Source organism: Uloborus diversus, chromosome 10 (genome assembly GCF_026930045.1).
Source record: "Uloborus diversus isolate 005 chromosome 10, Udiv.v.3.1, whole genome shotgun sequence".
NCBI lineage: Eukaryota > Metazoa > Arthropoda > Arachnida > Araneae > Uloboridae > Uloborus > Uloborus diversus.
This window is the reverse complement of record NC_072740.1, coordinates 4,273,501-4,295,697: the sequence shown is the minus strand read 5'-3', so window position 1 is coordinate 4,295,697 and position 22,197 is coordinate 4,273,501. Positions and strand designations below refer to the sequence as shown.

The 22,197-nt window shown below is 32.9% G+C and overlaps 1 protein-coding gene across 1 annotated transcript in view; it reads left to right on the top strand.

The window, feature by feature from the left end:
• The first annotated feature begins 21,706 nt into the window (after window positions 1-21,706).
• Window positions 21,707-22,197, top strand: part of LOC129231628 (ubiquitin carboxyl-terminal hydrolase isozyme L3-like) — a 60,333-nt gene continuing 59,842 nt past the window's right edge. Inside the window, exon 1 of the mRNA XM_054865993.1 lies at window positions 21,707-21,748. Coding sequence (XP_054721968.1) covers window positions 21,707-21,748 — 42 coding nt within the window. The remainder of the gene's footprint in view (window positions 21,749-22,197) is intronic.

The window sequence follows — 22,197 nt, the reverse complement described above, 5'->3', positions numbered from 1 at the left end:
ATATTTACTTACAATGTCATTTGTTATTTTAATAAGGAAAATATTGTTTAATAACAAATACTTTTATAAAAATCAAATTAAAACTTGCAAACAATTAAGCAGTAAGTTACTGCCCCTAAACCAGTGCTAAAGAATTTACCATAGCTATTCAATAAATAAAAATTAAACTTTCCTCTCTAAAAGGAATCTAAAATAATTTATTTTAAAAAAAATATGAACAAATCACAGTAAGAATGATTGTTTCTGAATTGATTGCTTTATTGGCATATAATTAAATCCATTAATAATGACCTACCATAAATAACACCCCAAGCACATGTTATGTACAATATTTTATGTACACAATTTTTTTTAAAGATTACTTTCGCAATCTATTTATTTTTCTCTTACAGTGGTTTGCTTTCGGATTGGAGCTGAATGGGGAATTTACTTTTGTTCGGTAGCAAAATAGCCCTCAAAGTATACGGCATGCCGGAAAATTTGAATTTCCCGCATGTTGGTCAACCTTGCTATTTTTCGGCATGTCGGCTAATGCGAGGTAATACGGTTAGTCGAAATTCTATTTTTGCCACTGAGACAAAAACCCTATTTTTACGAGGTGGAAAAAACCAACTAAGTTTTTTCCACCGGTGGCAAAAACTCGACAACTCTGGTATCTAACACATACATTAAAAAAAGATATTAAGGCATGATAAATTTAAAAGCAATTTTGAAGCATTTGCGACAAGTTTTAGAGTATTCTCTGGTTATGTGGAAGTTTTAATGTCAATAATACATTTACAAAGTCAAAAACAGAGTTGGAATGGGGGGGGGAACTTAAATGTTATAAAGTTTAATGAAATAGCCAATTGATTTTTTAACATTTTTAATCATACAATTCACTGACAAATTACTGCAATAAATGTTTTCAATCGTCACCCATAATATTCTAATAAAGTGCAATATGCATCCTAAAAAACTAATATGACAAATTTTTTACACACACATTTTTGAAATTACAACTACTTATTTATTTACTTGTTATTATTTTTTAACATTTATATACCATGAAAAAAAAACTTTATATTTTGCTATTAATATGCAATGCATCAATTTAATTATGTTTAACTGCTAATTCATTTTGTAACCTTTTATTACTTTTACAGTAAAAAATATTTATTTATCATTTGGTTGATCTACTGATGCAGTAACCAATTTATATATTTTCCCCTACTTTTTTGTATTTATAGTGTACAATTACGCCATCTATATAAAATTTATTTTCAATCATACCATATGTATAACATCACATTATTAATTATTGGTGCAAATAATACATGAAATAATTTTCTGAGATTTTTCAAACATCAATCTTCTGTTTAGATAGTTTTACAAGGAGATTAATTAATAACTAAAAAATCTTAGGACCTAAATATTTCTTTCAATCTATTTTTAATTAAAAAAATATGGGATTTAAATTTGAAAATCATTTTAATTGGAAAAAAATCCCAATTCTGTTTCCACCGTGGTAATAGAATTCTATTGATTACAACAAAGGATTAGTTTCATGTTTCAACCCCCTGAAAAATCGGTGAATTTTCCACAATATCCAATTTCCTTCGGCGTCTCGGATTTTTTTTACAGAAAAGTGGACAAAATAGGAACCCTGAGTTTGTCGGTTTGATTCTTAAATAAAAATTTACCAATAGTATTTATGTCAGCTCTGACTGAGTTTCCATAAACAATCTTCTAGAAACAACACAGCCAGTTGAAATAAAGCAACAGAATAAATACATAAAATAATCAAAATGAAGCCAATTTAATGTAATAAAAAGAAACACAAATTACCTTTGATCCAGAAGGTAAAAGTTCACTAAACTACGTAAAAAAATCCATCTTTTTATAGGCTTAATACTCACGGAAACAAGCTTTCACTACACCAAACCCGAACACTGATTCAGCAGCAAAACAAAATCTGCCGCGTGCACTGCTCACGCATGCGCAGAAAATTCCGGTTCGATCCTTCTCCCTTCTTTCGCTGGAATTGTGCCAAAATCTTTCTGCGCGCGAAATAGAGGGGGAAAGAACTGAGAGCAAAACTTCTTTTTTCCGAAATTTTCACTTCAGTCGCCTTTGTTTTGTTTTTTTTTTTTGAAAAGTTCTTGTAATGCTTGTTTGTTTGTTACTTTTTTGTTTTGAATTAGTTATATGCACTTTTTGAAAATGTAATACGAATCTTATACGTCTTTACGAATTACATCTATTAGTACTGTATTAAAATTATCTTTTAGATTGAAACGAATAAGGAAATGAAATTTATGGAAACCTTTAGGTTGTTGATATTATTATTGTTTCCTTCTCCCTTACCCTCCCCCCCCCCCCATTTTTTGGATGGGTACATAAAATACCCGTGTACATAAAATACCCAGTGATTATTGTTATGGGAAAAACTCAAAATGAGTATTTTTCCTGGGTATTTTTTTTCCAGCGATCTTTATTCACACAAAATACTCGCATTTGTGTATAATGACCCTGCAATGTGTATAAACGTATATTGAGTGCAAAGAAGAGTTAAACATTTGAACTATTTTTACAAATTTTTAATTTTATACACTAAAAATTATTAATCATGAAAAACAAATGTTGTGCAATGTCATGCCATATTTCACGCAATACTTGATTTAAATATCTACCGTTTTTACTTCCTTTTACAAAAAAGGAAGTACAGTAGCAGCAGCTTAATGTGATCACGTTGGGACAAATATAATTTGATAACAATAACCGACTGATAACAAGAACTGAAAGAATCCAGTAGACACAAAATAATGATTTTTTTCCAATTAAGGTGCATTTATTTTGGCAACCTTAAATTAAAATCAGTGACTCAACTGAACGCAGTTTTAAATTATAAATTATTAAATTAACAGAATGGAAATATCTGAATTATAAAATGTTAAATCTAAATTATGCAATTTTTAATCACATAGTAATAGGTGCAGTAAAATATGACCGTTTTCCCTGACATTCGTAAATCAGTTTCAAAGCAAATTCAGCTTTTCTATCTTTTCCAGCATGGTTTTGCTTGTTGTTTGAATTTTAATTTAACTGCGCTTTGTTTTTAATCTCGGCACAATTATTTAATAGTTTACAAAGTAATGGCAACAATGGAGGTCCTACATCAATGCCTGCAACATGTACAGCGATTAGCGACAAAATTTTTTTAGGTGCAAAAGAAAGTTTTCATAGGGGGAGTCTGTGGTCACTGGGAACGAACTTTCTGTAGCTTCATTCCTAGAAAAATTTTGAACTGCTATTGAAAATCACAAAATGCTACACAGAAAGTTAGTCTCGTCAGGGTTTGCCTATGTATTTCTGTTAATTAAGGAACAAAATCGGGGAAAAATTGAGAAAGTTTATGAAAAAGTGATAACAATAAACGAAGACGCTGATTACAATATCCGACTTTTTTTAACGTGTGTTATCATACAAGTGTTACTGGACTTCGTGATTCTGATAACATTAAGCGAATGATAACATTAACCGTGATCATATTAAGCGGCCCCTACTGTATTGTATTCGCGAAAACATTTTCACTAAAAAATCGACCTTAATTTCCATTTTGATTTTTGCTCACCCCCGTATGAATGTTGAGTTTTTTTTTTACTTCCTTTTGCAAAAAAGGAAGTATTGTATTCGCGAAAAAATTTTCACTCAAAAATCGCCCTTAATTTCCATTTTGCTCACCCCCAAATGAATGTTGAGTTTTTTTTTCGATTCGACCACATGCGGAAAAGTGCCTAAGAATGTATAGACACGCGAAATATCCATTTTGACCATCACCGAGGTAATTACAACGACTTTTCTCGTGACGTCTGTATGTATGTGCGTATGTGTGTATGTGCGTATGTGCGTATGTGCGTATGTGCGTATGTGCGTATGTATCTCGCATAACTCAAAAATGGTATGTCCTAGAAAGTTGAAATTTGGTACATAGACTCGTAGTGGGGTCTAGTTGTGCACCTCCCCTTTTGGTTGCTTTCGGATGTTCCTAAGGGGGTCTTTTGCACCTTTTTGGGGGGAAATCATTGTTAATTTCGATGTAAACTCAAGTGGCGTTATAATTTGTCGGACACTTGGCGATATATCGCCAGTCTTTTGGTCGCCAAGTTTTGTCGCCAACTTGGCGACAAATTTGGCGGAGTTTTTTTTTTGGTTTCAATTTGGCCATTGTTGGTGATATTTAGAGAATAAATATTGAATCACATTAAAATAGCGAATAATGGGGAAATGACATTAAATTGGAGTAAAAGGAAGTCATGTGATGCACACATCAGCTCGTTTTTTTTTTCGAATCGACCACACGTGGATAAATGCCTAAGAACGTAGACACGGAATCCATTTTGACGATTTCTGAGTTAATTACAACGAGTTTTCACGTGACCGCTGTATGTACGTATATGTATGTCGCATAACTCAAGAACAGTATGTCCTAGAAAGTTGAAATTTGATACGTAGACTCCTAGTGGAGTCTAGTTGTGCACCTCCCCTTTTGATTGCATTCGGGTGTTTCTAAAGGGGTAGGCTTGCCAGATTTCTGAAATGTTCAACCGGGACACCAGGTGTTCCAGTGATTCCGGAGATTACCTCGGACATATAAACACACAAAAATCCGCTCTCTCTCTTTATAATATTAGTATAAATATATACATAATACACGTATATTCTTTGTTTTATTTATATAGATGTGCGCAGATACTTTCTATTTTTATTTTACTAGTATTATCTATTTGAACAAATCATTTTATTGACTCTTAAAAAGATAAATTTATTTATGATTCTAATTTTTGAATTTATGTTCTATTGCAAAAAAAAAACTATTATTATTATTATTATTTTTAATTGTTTCACTTTCATCAAGTTTTTTTTCTCTAAAAAATGTCTTAAAATAGTTTTTGTAATGTTAGTGCCATATTAAAGAAGTTTTTAAACTGTTTTTACTCCAAAGCATAGAGTTAGATTGATTTCCAAAACCAATATCACACTGATTCTAGTTATTTTCTGACATATATATATTTTTTTTTTTAGTTGGTGTCAACATGGCTGAGAAAGTAAGTGTTTTAAAACTTTTAGTTAATCGTATAGAGTTGCTCTATTTATTTTTACTTCCTTTTACAAAAAAGGAAGTATTGTATTAGCGAAAAAATTTTCACTCAAAAATCGCCCTTAATTTCCATTTTGCTCACCCCCAAATGAATGTTGAGTTTTTTTTTCGATTCGACCACATGCGGAAAAGTGCCTAAGAATGTATAGACACGCGAAATATCCATTTTGACCATCACCGAGGTAATTACAACGACTTTTCTCGTGACGTCTGTATGTATGTGCGTATGTGTGTATGTGCGTATGTGCGTATGTATCTCGCATAACTCAAAAATGGTATGTCCTAGAAAGTTGAAATTTGGTACATAGACTCGTAGTGGGGTCTAGTTGTGCACCTCCCCTTTTGGTTGCTTTCGGATGTTCCTAAGGGGGTCTTTTGCACCTTTTTGGGGGGAAATCATTGTTAATATCAATGCAAACTTAAGTGGTGTTATAATTTGGTAAACACTTGGTGACGTATCGCCAAGCTTTTGGTCGCGAAGTTTTTTCGCCAACTTGGCGACGATTTTTTTTTTTTTTAAATAACTTGGTATTAACTTGGCCACCGATGGAAATATTTAGAGAGTTAATCATTGAATCACATTATTTTTATTTATTTTCGAAAGTACAGTAATTCATTTTCAAAATTATTTTTTGGCAACAGGGGAAAAACAAACGATTTCTTTTTTCTTACTTTTTTTTTTTTACTTAAGTATTATTTTCCCGAAAGAATTTTCACTCAAAAATCAACCTTAATTTCCATTTTGCTCACCCCCGAATGAATGTTGAGTTTTTTTTTTTTTTTCAAATCGACCACATGGATAAGTGCCTAAGAACGTATAGACACCCGAAATATTCATTTTGACGATTCCCGAGTTAGTTACAACGAATTTTTTCGTGACGTCTGTACGTACGTATGTATGTATGTGCGTATGTACGTATGTGCGTATGTGCGTATGTATGTCGCATAACTCAAGAACGGTATGTCCTAGAAAGTTGAAATTTTGTACGTAGACTCCTAGTGGGATCTAGTTGTGCACCTCCCCTTTTGGTTGCATTCAGATGTTCTTAAGGGGTTCTTTTGCCCCCTTTTGGGGGAAATCATTGATAATTTTGATGTAAACTCAAGTGGTGTTATAATTTGGCGAACACTTGGCGATATATCGCCAGTCTTTTGATCGCCAAGTTTTGTCGCTAACTTGGTGACAAATTTGGCGATTTTTTTTAAGTTTTAAATCTGGTTTCAATTTGGCCACTGTAGGAAATATTTACAGAGTAAACTATTAAATCACATTAAAATTACCAATAATGGGAAAATGACATGAAATTGGAGTAAAAGGAAGTCATGTGATTCACACATCAGCTCGTTTCAATATGTGGTTCCCACGGGTCCTTGACCTTGAAAAGGCTTTAAAGTGTTTTGTTTCAACCTGTTACAAAAATTCTTTCAAAGTGTTGAGTTTTGAACAAAATTTTTAATTATTTTGGCATGATGCTTTATTTTTGAGTTTTTTAATCATGTTTTTAAATAATGTAAAGTTGTGTCTTTTTTTTTCTGTTTTCTCTATCTCTCTTTAAGTTTAAAGCCCAATGTTTATTTCAAAAACTAAAAGTTCATTTTCAAGTGCTTGAAAATCTTGAAAAATTTTGAAAGAGTTTTTAAAATACTTGAGTTCTTTTGAAAATCATTGGATTGTGCTCAAAATTTTTAAAAAACGAGCTGATGTGTGCTTCACATGACTTCCTTTTACTCCATTTTAATGTCATTTTCCCATTATTGGCAATTTTAATGTGATTCAATAGTTTAATCTCTAAATATTAAAAACGATGGCCAAATTAAAACCAGATAAAAAAAAATCGCCAAATTTTCCGCCAAGTTGGCGACAAAACTTGGCGACCAAAAGACTGGCGATATATCGCCAAGTGTCCGCCAAATTGTAACACCACTTAAGTTTGCATTGATATTAACAATGATTTCCCCCCAAAAAGGTGCAAAAGACCCCCTTAGGAACATCCGAAAGCAACCAAAAGGGGAGGTGCACAACTAGACCCCACTACGAGTCTATGTACCAAATTTCAACTTTCTAGGACATACCATTTTTGAGTTATGCGAGATACATATGCACATACGCACATACGCACATACACACATACGCACATACATACAGACGTCACGAGAAAAGTCGTTGTAATTACCTCGGTGATGGTCAAAATGGATATTTCGCGTGTCTATACATTCTTAGGCACTTTTCCGCATGTGGTCGAATCGAAAAAAAAACTCAACATTCATTTGGGGGTGAGCAAAATGGAAATTAAGGGCGATTTTTGAGTGAAAATTTTTTCGCGAATACAATACTTCCTTTTTTGTAAAAGGAAGTAACAATTCAATTTTCTGAGCATGTGTTCGATATGCAACATCGCAGAAATTACTTTTCGTGTTCGAGATTTCAATCCTTTTGCATCTTGTAAATATTTTGACATTTTTCCCAATCATAATTTATTTCGACATGTGTTACCCTAGGTTAGCTTATTTGTGTTTAATTTCAGAAAATGATAAATAAATTTATTTTTTGCGCATGCAGTGTTTCTCTCAGGCATCTCTCCGGGAGGGGGGCAATGCCCTCCGGAGGAGGCCAATTGCCCCCTCCCCTGGAGAAAAATTTGGATCGCTCTTGTTTTACTAAGAAAGATTTATTTTTAAGAAAGGAAATTATAGAAAATTCGGAACTCTATCAACGGGGGGGGGGGGGATATCGGCCTCTGGTGGCCCCCATTTTGTCACTGTCGATGAAGAGTTCCTCGCCGGCCACAAACTGCTAAAAGGACTTTTTTCCCCTGGAAAAATAGGTGCAATTAATTAGCGAAAAAGATATGTTTCCCCCTTTTTATTACCCTCTTTCGTTTCTTCGTTATTATAATTCTGTTGTAATTGGGATGGAGTGGTTGGAACTATATTATCTATCTAGTTGTTAACTCACACAAATACATTGGTGAGGATCGTATCGTAACCTTAAGACATGTATTCTATGGGCACTCATGGTACATCTCGTTGGAAATGAAAAGCTACCTGGATTAGGATCATTATATATGTTGTGAGTTAGCTTTGGCGGGTTGTAATGGAAATGCCTATAATGCCTATGTTCGTTTCTCTTTTATATGACAAATAGCATGGTGTCAACAACTTCTTCTTTTCGAAAGAAATGTCTGAAAATTCGGCATCTTTTACTCCCCCCCCCCCATGTCATCTCACAGTTTTCAGGCCGACAAGACTTTTAAGCCAGATAGAAAACTTTTGAAAATCTACGCGGATTTTCTTATACACCTTGAATTAGTCGCATCTTTATCTTCTAATGCTTCTCTTCTGTCACTTTTTGTGTCTAGGAGAGGAAGACCGCGTACAATCTACTCCGATAACGGACTGAATTTTCGTGGAGCACACAACGGAGGTTCAACGAATTGCATGAAAATTTCTGCCACCTACCGCCGCCGCTTGGGGGGGGGGGCAGTTGCTGGGATCTCTAGAACGGCTGGTACGTGTAGTTAAAGGACCCCTCCGCAGAACTTTAGGAAAAGCTATTCTAAACTATGATGAGGGGCTAACAACAGTTATTTGTGAATGTGAAAGCATAATCAATTCGCGTTCATTGACTTATTTGTCTGAAAATATGGATGACTTAATTCCACTTTGTCCTGCAATGTTTTCATCGGATAGATCCGATTTTCAAGTTCCCGATGTGGATGCTATAGATTCCAATCATTTCAGAAAGAAAATAAACTTTCACGTGAAAATGATACAAGAACTTCGATCGTGATTTAGGAACGGATATTTGGGATTGCTCATTCAAAGGCAGAAAGAAAACCGTAATACGAATAGAATACGATTAGGAGACATCGTTCTGATTGGAGATGGTCTTTAGCGAAGGTTATGGAATTTATCCCTGGAGAAGATGGACAGGTACGGACGGTTAAACTAAAGACTCGATCTAATATCTGGTCCTATTCAAAGAGTGTTCCCGCTGGAACTTAATGAAAGAACTTCCAGTCCAGCCTTTCTTGGACATTTCTCCTTCGCTTAAATTACCAACCAGGTCTACAGACAGCAAGGAAAATTTTCAGGCAAAAAGAACTGAAAATGTTTGAAAAACTCGCCTTGGTCGCAAGGCCGTATCCAGAAATTTTTTTCGGTAGGGGCCCGGATTAGCACATTGCCTTAACACACACACACACATATATAGTATATATAGACACACCAAACGCATAAAAATGTTAACATAGAAGACTTTTTGTCTCGATTTTTAATGATTCCACTGTTTGAACTGTTGTTATTTTAATTTCTTATTATTTTTTTATTCACCTTGTAGTGGTAAGGATAACAGGAGAGTGTGCCTTTAAGTCGGATGTAGAACATCCATAATTTCAGGGGGTTCGGAGGTTTTTCCCCCCGAGAAATTTTTTAAAAAAAAATCTGTATTTTGAGGCTTTATATTAGGTAATTGAGACTACAAAAATATGAAGAAAAAAAAAGAGGCAAACAAAGTCTTTTAAAAGTTATACATTCTTTTGCAAATCAAGATCAAACAAAATAAAACTTGCTTGCTCGACAAATCATGGAACTTAATGGACAGAGAGAAAAAACGAGAGAGGAGAAAAGAGAAGCACCCCGCCCCATCTGCTCATATCGGCTTTTAGTGAAGTTTGTTTTTGATCACTCCCCCTACCCCCCTTTTTTTTTTTTTTTTTTCATTAAATGCCCTACAGTATGAAACTTGTACAAAAGAGTTTAAAAGAAATGGTGTAGACATCCAGAAAATAAGAACGGAAAAGTAATATTCTGGCCCTTTGGACAATTCATACTCTATTTTCTTGATAAGATACAAAATTGAAGAACTTTTCAAGGAATTTCAAAAACTTAAATAATTTTCAAAGACTCTCTAACAGTTGAAATTATTTGAAGCTCTATATTTTCATTTTCAGAAGTTGATTGCACAGTCTTACAAAATGATTATAACTTTGTAAGACACACCCGTTTTAAGTTAAAAATAAATGCAAGGAAATGTTTCTCGAAACGACTTTTTTTCAATCACAAGTAGTGCAAGAAATAAAAGAGAGTAGAATAAGTGTTATTTTTTTCTTATACATAAGGTATTAACAGTATGCAGTAGAAGTTAGAAAAAGAAACAAGCAATAACAAAAGAACTTCCATGATACTGAATTCGGCATTAAATAAATGCAAGACAAGAAACATATCAGTCACAAAAATGATCTTGAAAATTATGCTACAAAAACGCGAGAATCGTGATTTTTGCATTTTTTACTCAGGATGTATCAAGGAGCTGAATTTAGCACATCTTGGTAACAAGATACTCGCCTAATCGGAAACTAGGGGCCCAGCCTTTGGGGAGTCCCCGGCTCGAAATCAGTACAGTGCAAGTTTTATAAGAGTTTTAGGGGGAGGAGGGCAGGGTCGTGCACAGAGGGGAGAAGGGACACCTGTTGGCCCGGGCCCGAGCTTAAATGGGGCCCAATATTTTTAAACCTAGGGTTGAAAATATGGGTTAACAATATGGAGGGGGCCCAAAAAAAAAGCAGTTGTGGCAGAACCAAAATTTCTGTGCACGCCTCTGGAGGAGGAAGTGCACAGAAGTCAGTTTGGTAGACTTTAAAAGTCTTCAGAACTGACAAAGGGCCTGCCTTGACCCTGGACTGCCCTGAATTGAATTGGGAAAGGGAGCAGGAAGTCCTAATTAAAGGTCTAAATTTCAAGTGTGCCTTGCAGCTAATGAGAACTAGAACTGCTTTTTCTGTATTTCTTCAAAATATTATAAATTTTGAATAGTAGAAAAATTAAGAATTAAAAAAAAATTGTTATTTTATTTTTCTGACAGTAGGAATTTAAGAAAAGAAAAAAAAAACCTTCTTCTGTTTTACGGTACAAAACATTTTGGGTTTCGGTTGGGGGCCGGGCCCCTCAGGCCCCCCCTCTGGATACAGCCTTGCTTGGTCGAGTTGTAAATGTCCCGCAAAAGGTTGGACTTGGTGAATATTTTTGATTGAGTTGTCAAGCAACTAATTCAAAAAAAAAGGGGGGGGGGAGAATGTCGAGAGTGGCAACAGTGCCGAAAAAGGGACTTATTCGTGTGAGTGTCAACGATCAGTCTCAAGGGCGGAAAAGCGTGCTCACGCCATTGAATGTATCTGGATCTTGGTTCTTCTGTTATGCATGTCCCAGAGCTGTAATAGTTGTTGCAGATTAAAATGTTCTGTTTAAGTTGTAATTGTGTCACAGTTATTTCCAAGTCAGAGACCTGCTATGATACATCGGGTAGATGTCTGTATTTGAAGAAATTTTTATCTTAGCCCCGAATTTTGAAACGTAACAATAAGGTCTAATTAGTAAATAACTTACAACTACCAAAAAATAAATTAAAAGCTCTTTAAAACTCACTTGTTGAGGTAAAGTTTTTGAATTTAACCATTTTTTTTCTTTCTTTTGTTTTTGCTTTTAAAAGTCGCTTTGAATATGTTTTTGATTTTTATGTATTGACATAAAGTACATAAAAGCAAACAAATTTTAAAAGTAGGTAAAAAAGCATTATAAGTTAAATTTACAATAAAGCAGCGATGTATTAAGCAAATTAAATGTATGAACTAAATTTAAATCAAAAGAAGTGTAAGAAAAAAGTAAAGCAGGACAGGACTAGTCAGTTGTGAAAAATATTAGACAAAAGAAATAATAAAAAATGTGATTAAGAGAGCGTCAATTAGCAGTTGGAATCATGGTGTTTTTTCATCCAAAATCTTCTTTTTTATTAGTTTATCATGTCACACATGCTTCTGTGTGTGAGATATATATAGTTATGAGTACACCACCTTGATTCAAAATTAAAATTTTTACTACTGCAAGCTGCTCCAAATTTTGCAATTTTACTGCTCCAGGCTGCACCAATTTTACAATTTTACTACTCCAGGCTGCTCCAAATTCACTTTTACTGCTCCAAACTCACCATTTTCCTGCTCCCAAACTTGCTCCAAAATGAAGTTTTGGTCGGCACATCCTTGTTTTTTGGGAAAATTTAAGAATTGAGCTTTTTTTTTTTCTTATATTAACTTCATGTGTATGTATACCATATTTTAAAGACTGCATGACGCCCTCATAAACTCTAGTACATCTTGCACTTGAAGTTAATATCAAAATGTCCAGTGTTCAATTTAAAATTGCCTCCAGTCTCGGAATCGTCATGGAAAAGAGAAAAGTTCAGACCACGATTTTCTGATTTTTTAACGTCTGTTTGATTGATTTTGTAAACTAATATTTTTTCTGATTTTGCAATCTAATTATGAATGTTTTAAGTGTTATTTTCAGGGAGAAAATATTTTAAAACTAGGGCATATTTATATAATCCATATATACGAATTTGATGATAAATAATTTGATGAGTAGTTGATATTTTTGAAGTCCTTAACTTATTTATAATTGTCCTTAAAAAAGTCCTTATTTTTCGTTTTGATATAGAATTCAGAAATGGATATTGAGAAGTGGGAACCACTTATAGATAGAGTTGTGCTAGAGATTACTCAAGAACTGAAACAGCAGATGAAGGAACATGTTATGAAGAAAGTGTATGCTTCGGCATATGATCGCTTCGAAGACTGGTGGGAAGAAAACGTAAAAGCACATCAAGTAAGTTTATTTTCAATCAAAAATTGTGATACATTTATCTCCATGTATGTGCATAACATTTGACAAAAATGTGTTTCTACATTTTAATGTCTTTTCGCTCAGTTTTTGATTTCAATGTTGATGAAGTTCTCGCAGTTCTTTAAATATTTGCCTTCCAAATCTGGTATACCTTCCCCATCTATAGGAGTGACTGGGCCAAGGACGTAGCCAAGAGGGGGGTTCATGGGGTCCAGACCCCCCCCCCTTCCCGGAAGACCATTGTTTGCTTTTTGTCAGTTGTTGCACCTCACAACAACAAAAAATTTTCAAAAGAGAAAACTTTATGAAACCTGGTATTTTCCCCTTAAATATTCCCATTAATCGGCAATTTTCCCGCGTTTGAGTCAATTCAGAACACGAGAACCTCGTGCAACTGCCTCCTGTCTTTTGCTGTGTCACGCGTTCCGTCCGAAAATAACGAATTTTTGTTTCTTCTTTCAACTCAGCTGGGTTGTGACCTTGAAATTCGGCCCTTTTCCTTTGGTCCACCAGATTGCCATTGGCGTGGTTTTCTTTCTTTCTTTTTGTTTTGACTGTTTTTCCGTCTGGACTTGATTTCCTAATAGACACACGCTGCACGAAGGACAGTCCCAGAGTGGGGTACATCCCTGATGAATCAGTAACTGAAATTCCTACTATTTTCTGTTTTAACACACAGTATTTTTCTACCACACACTTATCAGAAACATATCTAGAACAAATTTGTAATCAGAAGAAAATTAAGTTTACACAAACTAGGTAAGTTGTAGTTCCCTTTTAAAGTTTTCTTTACAATACGAGCAATTTTATGTGTTAATGTGTTTTCCTATTTAAAAATTAAGTTCAGACAGCAACGAAAAAGAAATTCTGCACACTTCGTGCGTTTGAGGATGAGAAAAAATGAACATTAATTATTAATTATTATTATTATTATTATTATTTTTTTTTTTTTTTTTTGCTCTTTATATTTTTGGGATGATTCATTTCAGATTCATTTTATATTTTGATTAATAATCTTATTTAAACTTTTAGTTTATTTTTAACAATAACAGATTACTTATGTCCCCAGAAGCTTACAACTTTTAAACTGTAATTCTGAAAAAAGTTTTTTTTTTTTTTTTTTTTGAACGTTTGTGTCTAATTTTTAGCTCAAGATAACATTGAGAAACTTCTCTCTCCTTTCTGAGAAACAAACTAGATTTTTTGCGGATGTTTTTCCACCCAATATTTAAACATGACCATGAAACATATTAAATGCCCAAAAAGAATTTGTGTTTGGAGGTAAAATAAGTGATTAAATACAATTTGAAGTTGATGCAACGAAATTACTTTCCGCTGTATCAAAATTTTATAAAGCGAAGAATGAAATTGAAAATTACTCGAATATTTTACTGTGATCAGTTTATGATATTGCAAGTTCGGCCATATTAATACATGTAATTTAAAAGTAATTATTTGAAATTCGTACTTTTAAATCTTACTGAATTGTGAGTCTATGGTTCCCAAGAGAAGAGCCGTTAGTCATTTTTAACTGAAGAAAAAAATCTTTCTTCGATGTTGTTCCGTTTTTCAAGTGAAGCATATTTGTATTTGCTTCAATGGAATAAATTTTCTGATTGTTATTTACCGCCTTTGCACTGAGGAATTATTTAGTAAGCATCTATGCATCCGTGTTTTTCACTTCTATATTATTATTATTTTTTTTTTTTTGTAACTCTTAATTTCTTCAAGTGAAAATTATTTGCTATTTCTTGCAATAGAATATATTTTACTAACATCACATATAAAACGAAAAAAAAGTCAATACCTATGTCATAAAATATGATAAGCTTTCGAGAATACAGGATGATTACAAAATTGCTCCTAGAATGGAAGTTATACCAATTTGAAAATGAAAGAACCAGAAGTGTTATTATTGTTATATTAATCTTGGAAGATTGATTTAAATCATTACTAGACATTAATGAACATAATTTCAAAAACTTCTTCAAATCTAATAATAGTTTGACCTGTAAACGGTTTTAATGCAGTAACTTCAGTTTTGGACATTGCTGTAAGGATGAAAGTGGTATTTAAACAGAGTATTTGGAAAAGGTTTCAGAGAATTTCAATGCGGAACCATCGCTGCGGGTCATGCGAAGTAAATCGAGATTGATCACTATTTAAATGGTTCCAAATACACCATCTTAGAGAGTTCACGTTTTAAGAATCTCAATTGAAAATACATACGTTAACTACATTTTTTAAGCTAATGATTGGTATTTATTTATATGAGAGATTCTAATGATATTAACTTATCTTTTTGATATTTGTCACAACATTCTGTAGTATCTTTTTTTTTTATTAATTTTCAGCAGGAAGGGACAAGTCAAGATGTTCCTCCCAAATCATCGGATAAATAAAACCCTGTGGTGGTGCATATAAAGTCTTCCACTTCTGAATTGAATGATTAATTAAAATGCAATAATATAATAAAATATGTGATTTGACCTTCTTTGCTGTAATAATAGATTGGTTGGTTATCAAAGAATTACTACATGCACAAAAATAACACATGAAGCATAAATTACAGACAAATATTTAATTTGAATATAGACTTATTTTTACAATATTAATGGCCAAGTTGATATCTTATATTCTGAATTTAATGTGGTAGTACAATGCTTTAATAGCCGCTCGAAAATATAAACAATTGAAAACAGTTGAAATGTATCAAAATTTGGTTTAAAACATTCTTATCTTTTATCTTTCATTTATCATAAAATGACCTAATTAAAGATATAGATTTATATATTTGTAAATATAGGGTACCCTTATATATTTAAACGAATTTACTCACGCTACTTGATGAGCGGGCCCGCTGCAGCACTGAAAAATATTCACTGTAATTACAACATTATTGTGGTTGTCGTATTTGTACACTGTTAAAAATTTTCCGGAAAATTTACGGTAATTGTTACTGGCATCCATGTTGCCAGTAACTATTACCGTAAAAATCAAATGTTACTGTAAAATTTTACGGTATCCTCGGTAGGCCGCAGCAACCAATTGGCGCTGGGATCGCTTATTTTTCCGGTATAAATTACCGTAAAAATCAGCTATGCGTTAGTCCGCCATTTTACAGTAACAATTACCAGAAAATCTTCCTGAATTTTTAACAGTGTAGGAGTTCTGATAAATAGCTGATTTAGAACTTTAACACAGTTCTCCTGTTGAAGTTAAACATGGATTTTCAGGATATTTCTTGTTGGTAGTCTTCTTTGACTATTCACAGGACAGTTCTCATAATGGAATTAAATATATATTTTCTGGATATTTCTTGTCGGTAGTTTACCTTGATTATTCACAGGACAGTTCTCATAATGGAATTAAATATATCTTTGCAGGGCATTTCTTGTTGGTAGTTTTCCTGGAACTTTCATATTTATAAATGAGATTGAAGACATGACGTCTACTTCAGGCCTTAATTGATGTTTCATTGATGCATAGACTTAAAATTTGATATTGATGACAAGACACTCACAAAAACCACAAACACAACGAAAGTTTAAATTAACTATATAGATACACACTGTAAAAAATATCGGTGAAACATCGAACCAAAACCAGGAGAACATTTGCTGGCTCTTCTGTTAGGGGAAAGAATGAACCATAAAGCGGCGTCGTTTTCTTCCCGCAGGAATGGTGAAAGCTGAAACCTAGAATGAGTCGCTGGCGCAAAAGACTAGTGCAAGGTTGAACCAAAATATTGATCGGTTGAGCGCGGGTGGATAGCATATGGTAAAACAATGAAATGGTTTTATTTAATGCGAAGGTTTAGAGCGTGATCGAACTGTATTTTGGTTCAACTTTAATATTAGAAGCAGTGCGTAGTTTAACGTACTATTATGTTGTTTTCAAGTATTTCTAAGAAATCGAAAATAAAATAAAAAATCTATGTTATTAAAATCTAAATGAGCAAAAAAAAATTCTGGTTCTATTGCATATTCTTTCATTTAATCACCTACGCTGATTTTCGATTTCATTATTAATTTTATTACTATCGAATCCAGCAATAATTATATAATGTAAAACAAGAACTTATTTTTTTTTTACTTTTTAGGCATAAAGATACTTTTTCAACTCTTAGAATTTTAAAATTTCATTTAATTAATTCAAAGAATTTTTATTTATTTATTTTTGTTATTATTATTATTATTATTATTATTTTTTTTTTTTTGAGGAAAAATATGAGCATATTTAAAAGTAAAAGCTAAATTTGTGCTTTTGCCTTTGTGATGAAAAGTAAAACAAAATAAAATAATACAACGTTAATGTCTAAATCTGCAGGACACTACACACGTGTTTCGGGGGTTACAAGGAACCTCTTTTAAATGGGGAGGAATTAAGCTCATCAAATAAATATTATATATTGTTTCAAATGTGCCTGAATTTTTATTTCTTTTCTGTGTGTAGAAAAATGAATTTGAAGTAATTAAACGCATAAGCAATATTTTTTTTTTTTTTTTTTTTTTTTTTTTTTTGCGTTTATGCATTGAATTTTTCTTCAACTATTTTTGCCCACAGCTAAACATTTCATTTTTTAAATAACGTATGATTTATTCAGAAATTAATGTATAAGGGGGAGGAAGTGAAAAAAGTACATCACCCCCTCCCCCTTAGACAGGCAGGACAAACTTTTTCATTGAATTAAAACTCCGAATTGCATAAACTAATTGATAATCAAAATTAATAAAATTGACAGGTAAGAGTATTTCTGCAAAAGAAAAAACAAATTACAATTTTATACAAGTTGAGTAAAAAACATAATTCAAAGATTGAGGAAGTAATCAAGCTGACTTTGTAATCAATAGGTGTTCTTTTAGAAAAAAAATATATGCTGGTAGTGTTTTAATATAAAGTATTTAAAAAATACAACAGATAATAAGTTTGTGTTTGAATTTGTTTAGCATTTAAATTGTGTATTGTTACTGTACATAAAAAAAAAATAGATTTTGAGATCTTTAATTTAAATCATGTTTTTTTCAATCACAAACTGCGATAGGACTTGACACGTTGGGTTTCCTGTTTCTACTAACGGCTTTTATTGCAACAATTCTTTGAATTCAAGACCTCAAAATTCAAATGAATGCCATGGGCTGGATGTTAGATGTTATGTGCTGTATACTAATTTTGCTCAAAAAAGATTGTGTCAACTCAAGGTGGTGGTTTGTAAATTCAGTACACACCACTTAATGTGATAACATTTAGGAGAAAGTGATTTTATATCAATAACCGGCTAATTGTAATAAAAGAGAAAGTTGAATGTACATATGCACAACCAAACAAGGTTCAGCTGATAAAATGAAACAACTGTGTTACACAAATATTAAAGGTGATCACATAAAGCGGCGTCCACTGTAATTTGATTCCAAGGCACAGAACGCTGCATTATAAGTATAGAAAAATAAAATCAAAAGACAAATCAATTGCTGTCGAGTGAAAACAGTAAGCAATCGTGATTGCTCAACAGAACATTCCCTCTATTTTATAATCTATACATAGCACAGGAATGATTATACCCCTCAAAAGCAAAGGCACCTCTCTAAATGCCACAAACTCTCCCCCCCCCCCAAAGAGAAAAATATCCCTCCAAGCAACCCCTCCCATTAAATTTCAACGCTGCAATGTGCGCCACAACCCCCACCCCCAGGTGGCACCCCTGCATAATATCAAGAAAAATTAAGTTGTAGTGGGGACAAGAACATTGAACTCTAATTTTTCTATTTAATGTGAATAAAACATTTTTAAAAAAATCAATTTTTGTAGCATGTGCAAGTTTCAAGTGGCAAACAAACCTAATGCACATTATTTTTATGGTTTATCCAGTGGCCACCGCTTACATGAATCCCCTTTGTTCTACACAGTTTTGGTTCTGTAAAGTGGATGATTCAATTAAGATTTTGTTCTGTTTTTGAAAATTTGATTCAATAACGCATTTGATAGAATTTACTTCGGACTCAATTAACCAGCGTCCACTGTATTTTTAATCATCAAAGTTTTTTTTAAGCAACACATTCACTTATTTCGACATAGCGACACATTAATTAAAGTCAGAAAAAGTGTTGTTTGCGTGTTTTGGATATGTCATATAAACAGAGCAGTGGTTGGGAGTAGGGGACATGCAGTCTCTAAAAAATGTTTTTTTTTTTTTTTGTTGTAAAAATATTGCAAATAATGTGTTAACTGGTTTCACACCATCTTTTCTTTTTTGGTTGCCCAAAATATTTTTTTCAACTACAGCATTGCTTTTTAAAATTAACCGAACATACTTGAAAATTAAAGTCAGACCAAACAACGTAAGTAGAAGCACAAATTTGTAAATTACAGCAGACACGTGTTTCGGCGTTACAGGGAACGCCTTTTTCAATGCAAAAAATAATGAGCTTATGGATGAAAAGACATCCGACAAAAGCCAAGAGCAGATAAGCATGCAGCTTAAAAGATAAAAACAGCGGATTAGCCAAACACCAATGACAAAGTTATAAACCGATCAGGAACCAATATTAATGCAAGCAAAGGCCAGGAGCTTTCTCTTAGGTACGAACCCAGAAAGAAAGAATTCAATTGGACAAGGATTAAGCCGAAGCTTAAACAAAAGGAAAAGAAATTGTCAGTAACCGTGAACCGCAAGAAAGGAAAAGCAGAATGGAAAACCATGAAACAAAATAAACAGAAACAAAAATTTTCGAAAAAAGGAAAAATAAAGATAAATAGAAGAACATTGGGGGGGGGGGGGGTATTACCCCCCCCCATACTTGAAAATTATTTAAAAATCAGTAAATGAACACAAAATATAAGTTAAATAATATCTTTATTCACATATGTACATAAAAAGTTTTAAATCATCCAATTTTAAACATGTTTATGTTATTTCTCATTACCAAAAGGAGATACTACAATATAAAAATTCCATAAATGTAAAAAATACATGGGTGATTTTACAAGTACATTAACCTTTGCCTATAGTAAGTTGAAACATTCATCTCATAATTAAACTTTGGGTTTTATTCTTATATGAAAACCATGCAATGGTCGAAAAAAATCTAAATGTAGCAGCTAATACGGGCTCCAGGTCGTCTGAATTAATGAAAGCATGGATTAAACAAATTAACCTACAAATTCAGCCAAGGTGCATGAACAAACTACTGTACACAGTAAAATTTTGAATAGAAGGCAATGAAATATAAAACTGCGTAAGAGATAAAAATACAAAATACAGCCAACAAAAATACATTATTGCTCTAAATGGCATTTCATTTATACAGCATGTACACATAAATGATTGTTCAGATTAAGCAAAGACATGTTTAATTGGGTATGGATTAATGAGGGTTTACTGTCCAAATTTAGCAATGGTTTTAAATTCAAATTTCATGCAAAAATTAACTACTGTCCTAACTTGAATGCTTCACAAACTCAGGAAAAGATTATTATTATTATTTTTTTTTCAAGTAATTAAAATTGAAAAGTTAGACAAAAGATGTTATTTTAAGTAATGTTGATTTAAATTTCAATAATATGTTTTAAAAAATATATGGCAACAATTGTTAAGAAATATTTTGAATTTTGATTATTCTCAAGAATTTTTGGTGTTGTACGTTAGCAAAACTTTTTTGTACGTTTCAATAGTACCTAAGTGAACACATTTAAGGGGATCAAATTTTGCAAATAAACACATAATATATTTAATTTAAAATGAAAAGTTGCTGATTTAAATTGCGACTTTTGTTTCAAGGAGCAGCAAGAACGAGTCAGAAATTACAATAACTTTATTTTTAACATAATTTTGCTTTGTTTCAAGACTTTTTTATGTAATAATTTTTATAAATAAGATCATTCCCTAACATTTCAGAATATATTTTGCTTATTTCATTTAATTGTCTGTTGTACAGAAGAAGAAAGAAATTGGGCACAATGGCACATTTATTATGTTGCTACATAATCTCGCTTTTAAGAATGTTAAGAAAAAAAAGTAAACATTTTCCACTTTTCTTCTAAAATCACAAATTTACTGCCAAAAGTAATAAATACTGTTTTACTGACAGTTTCATTATAAAATACAACGTTCTTTCTTTATGTACTATAATTTTCAGAACAAATCACCAATTGGTTCATTTTGTAAAAGCTCAGTCATCTTAACTGTTTTCCTCTGCCCCATATTCCCCCCTACAAAGAAAAAAAAAGAGGGAGCTGGAAACTAAGGGTTTCAACAAAAAATTCTCTATTGCATCGCTACCCGCTCCCGCTCAATAATCACACCCAACAAGCGAACACTACAAAAACTACGTTTTCATGTAGGGACTCTACTCACGGCCACCGTTTTTTGTCCAGTTTGGTTTCCATCGGCATTTCAGTTTGTTATATAGGTCAAAGAGCTTCCTTTTTTTTTAAGGTTGCGTTTGACGAGCACTACCGGTAGCGAACGGTTAGTTAATCACGTGACAACTTATGATCACTTGCTCCAATCAACCAATCTACAGCTTAAAATGGTAACCGGTGAGGTAACCGATAGATGCTAGAACGCTGCGGTTTGTAGCCGGTTACTTACCGAGCGACCGGTGAGGTTCGTCGAACGCAACCTAAGAGTACCTTTGAGGAGAGACCTGCAACATATGTGTCTCATTCGTTTTTGACTTTTTAGCGCCGAATAGAATAAAATAGAATATTTTCAACAAACAAACTGAACGCTTAACGGAACCGACTTGTGCTTGTGTGAACTTCTGTCTTGGAGTGAGTCTGTTTAAAGTATAGTCAGTAAATATAATTTCTGCTGTTATCCTTGCTCTGAATTGTGCAGTTCTTCTGACATTTTTTTGTGCTTAGGTTTTCAAGAGAATAATTTTCACTATGTCTGATATCAGGTGGTTACCTCTAGAAGCAAATCCTGAAGTGAGTAAATTTATTTATTTGATGTCATGACACCGTAGTTATACTATTTTTTTAAAAGTAAAATGGAAAGTGAATCGATGTAGTCATCTATTTTCTGCCAACTTTCAAATAATCCATCCTTTGCTGTATACTAGTTTTGAACCTACGAATGTTATGACAGGTTCTCCGAGTATTATGACAGGTTCTCCGACACAAGCCTCTTTTTTATTGACTCTTTTCTCTTCATCTTTTTGTTACTAACATGCCTTATTTATTATTATTATTTTATTATTTTGAGATATTTTGCCACTTTCACTAACTCTTAGTTTCAGTTTCTTAAAAACGCCTTCTAAAATTTTGTCCGATTTTGGATATGTTGATTTACTGATATAAAATCAACTGAAAAAGCTTCTGTTGCAATTTTTCCCATGTTAAGGGTATTTTTTCCTTAGTTTGACTGGACCAATTAA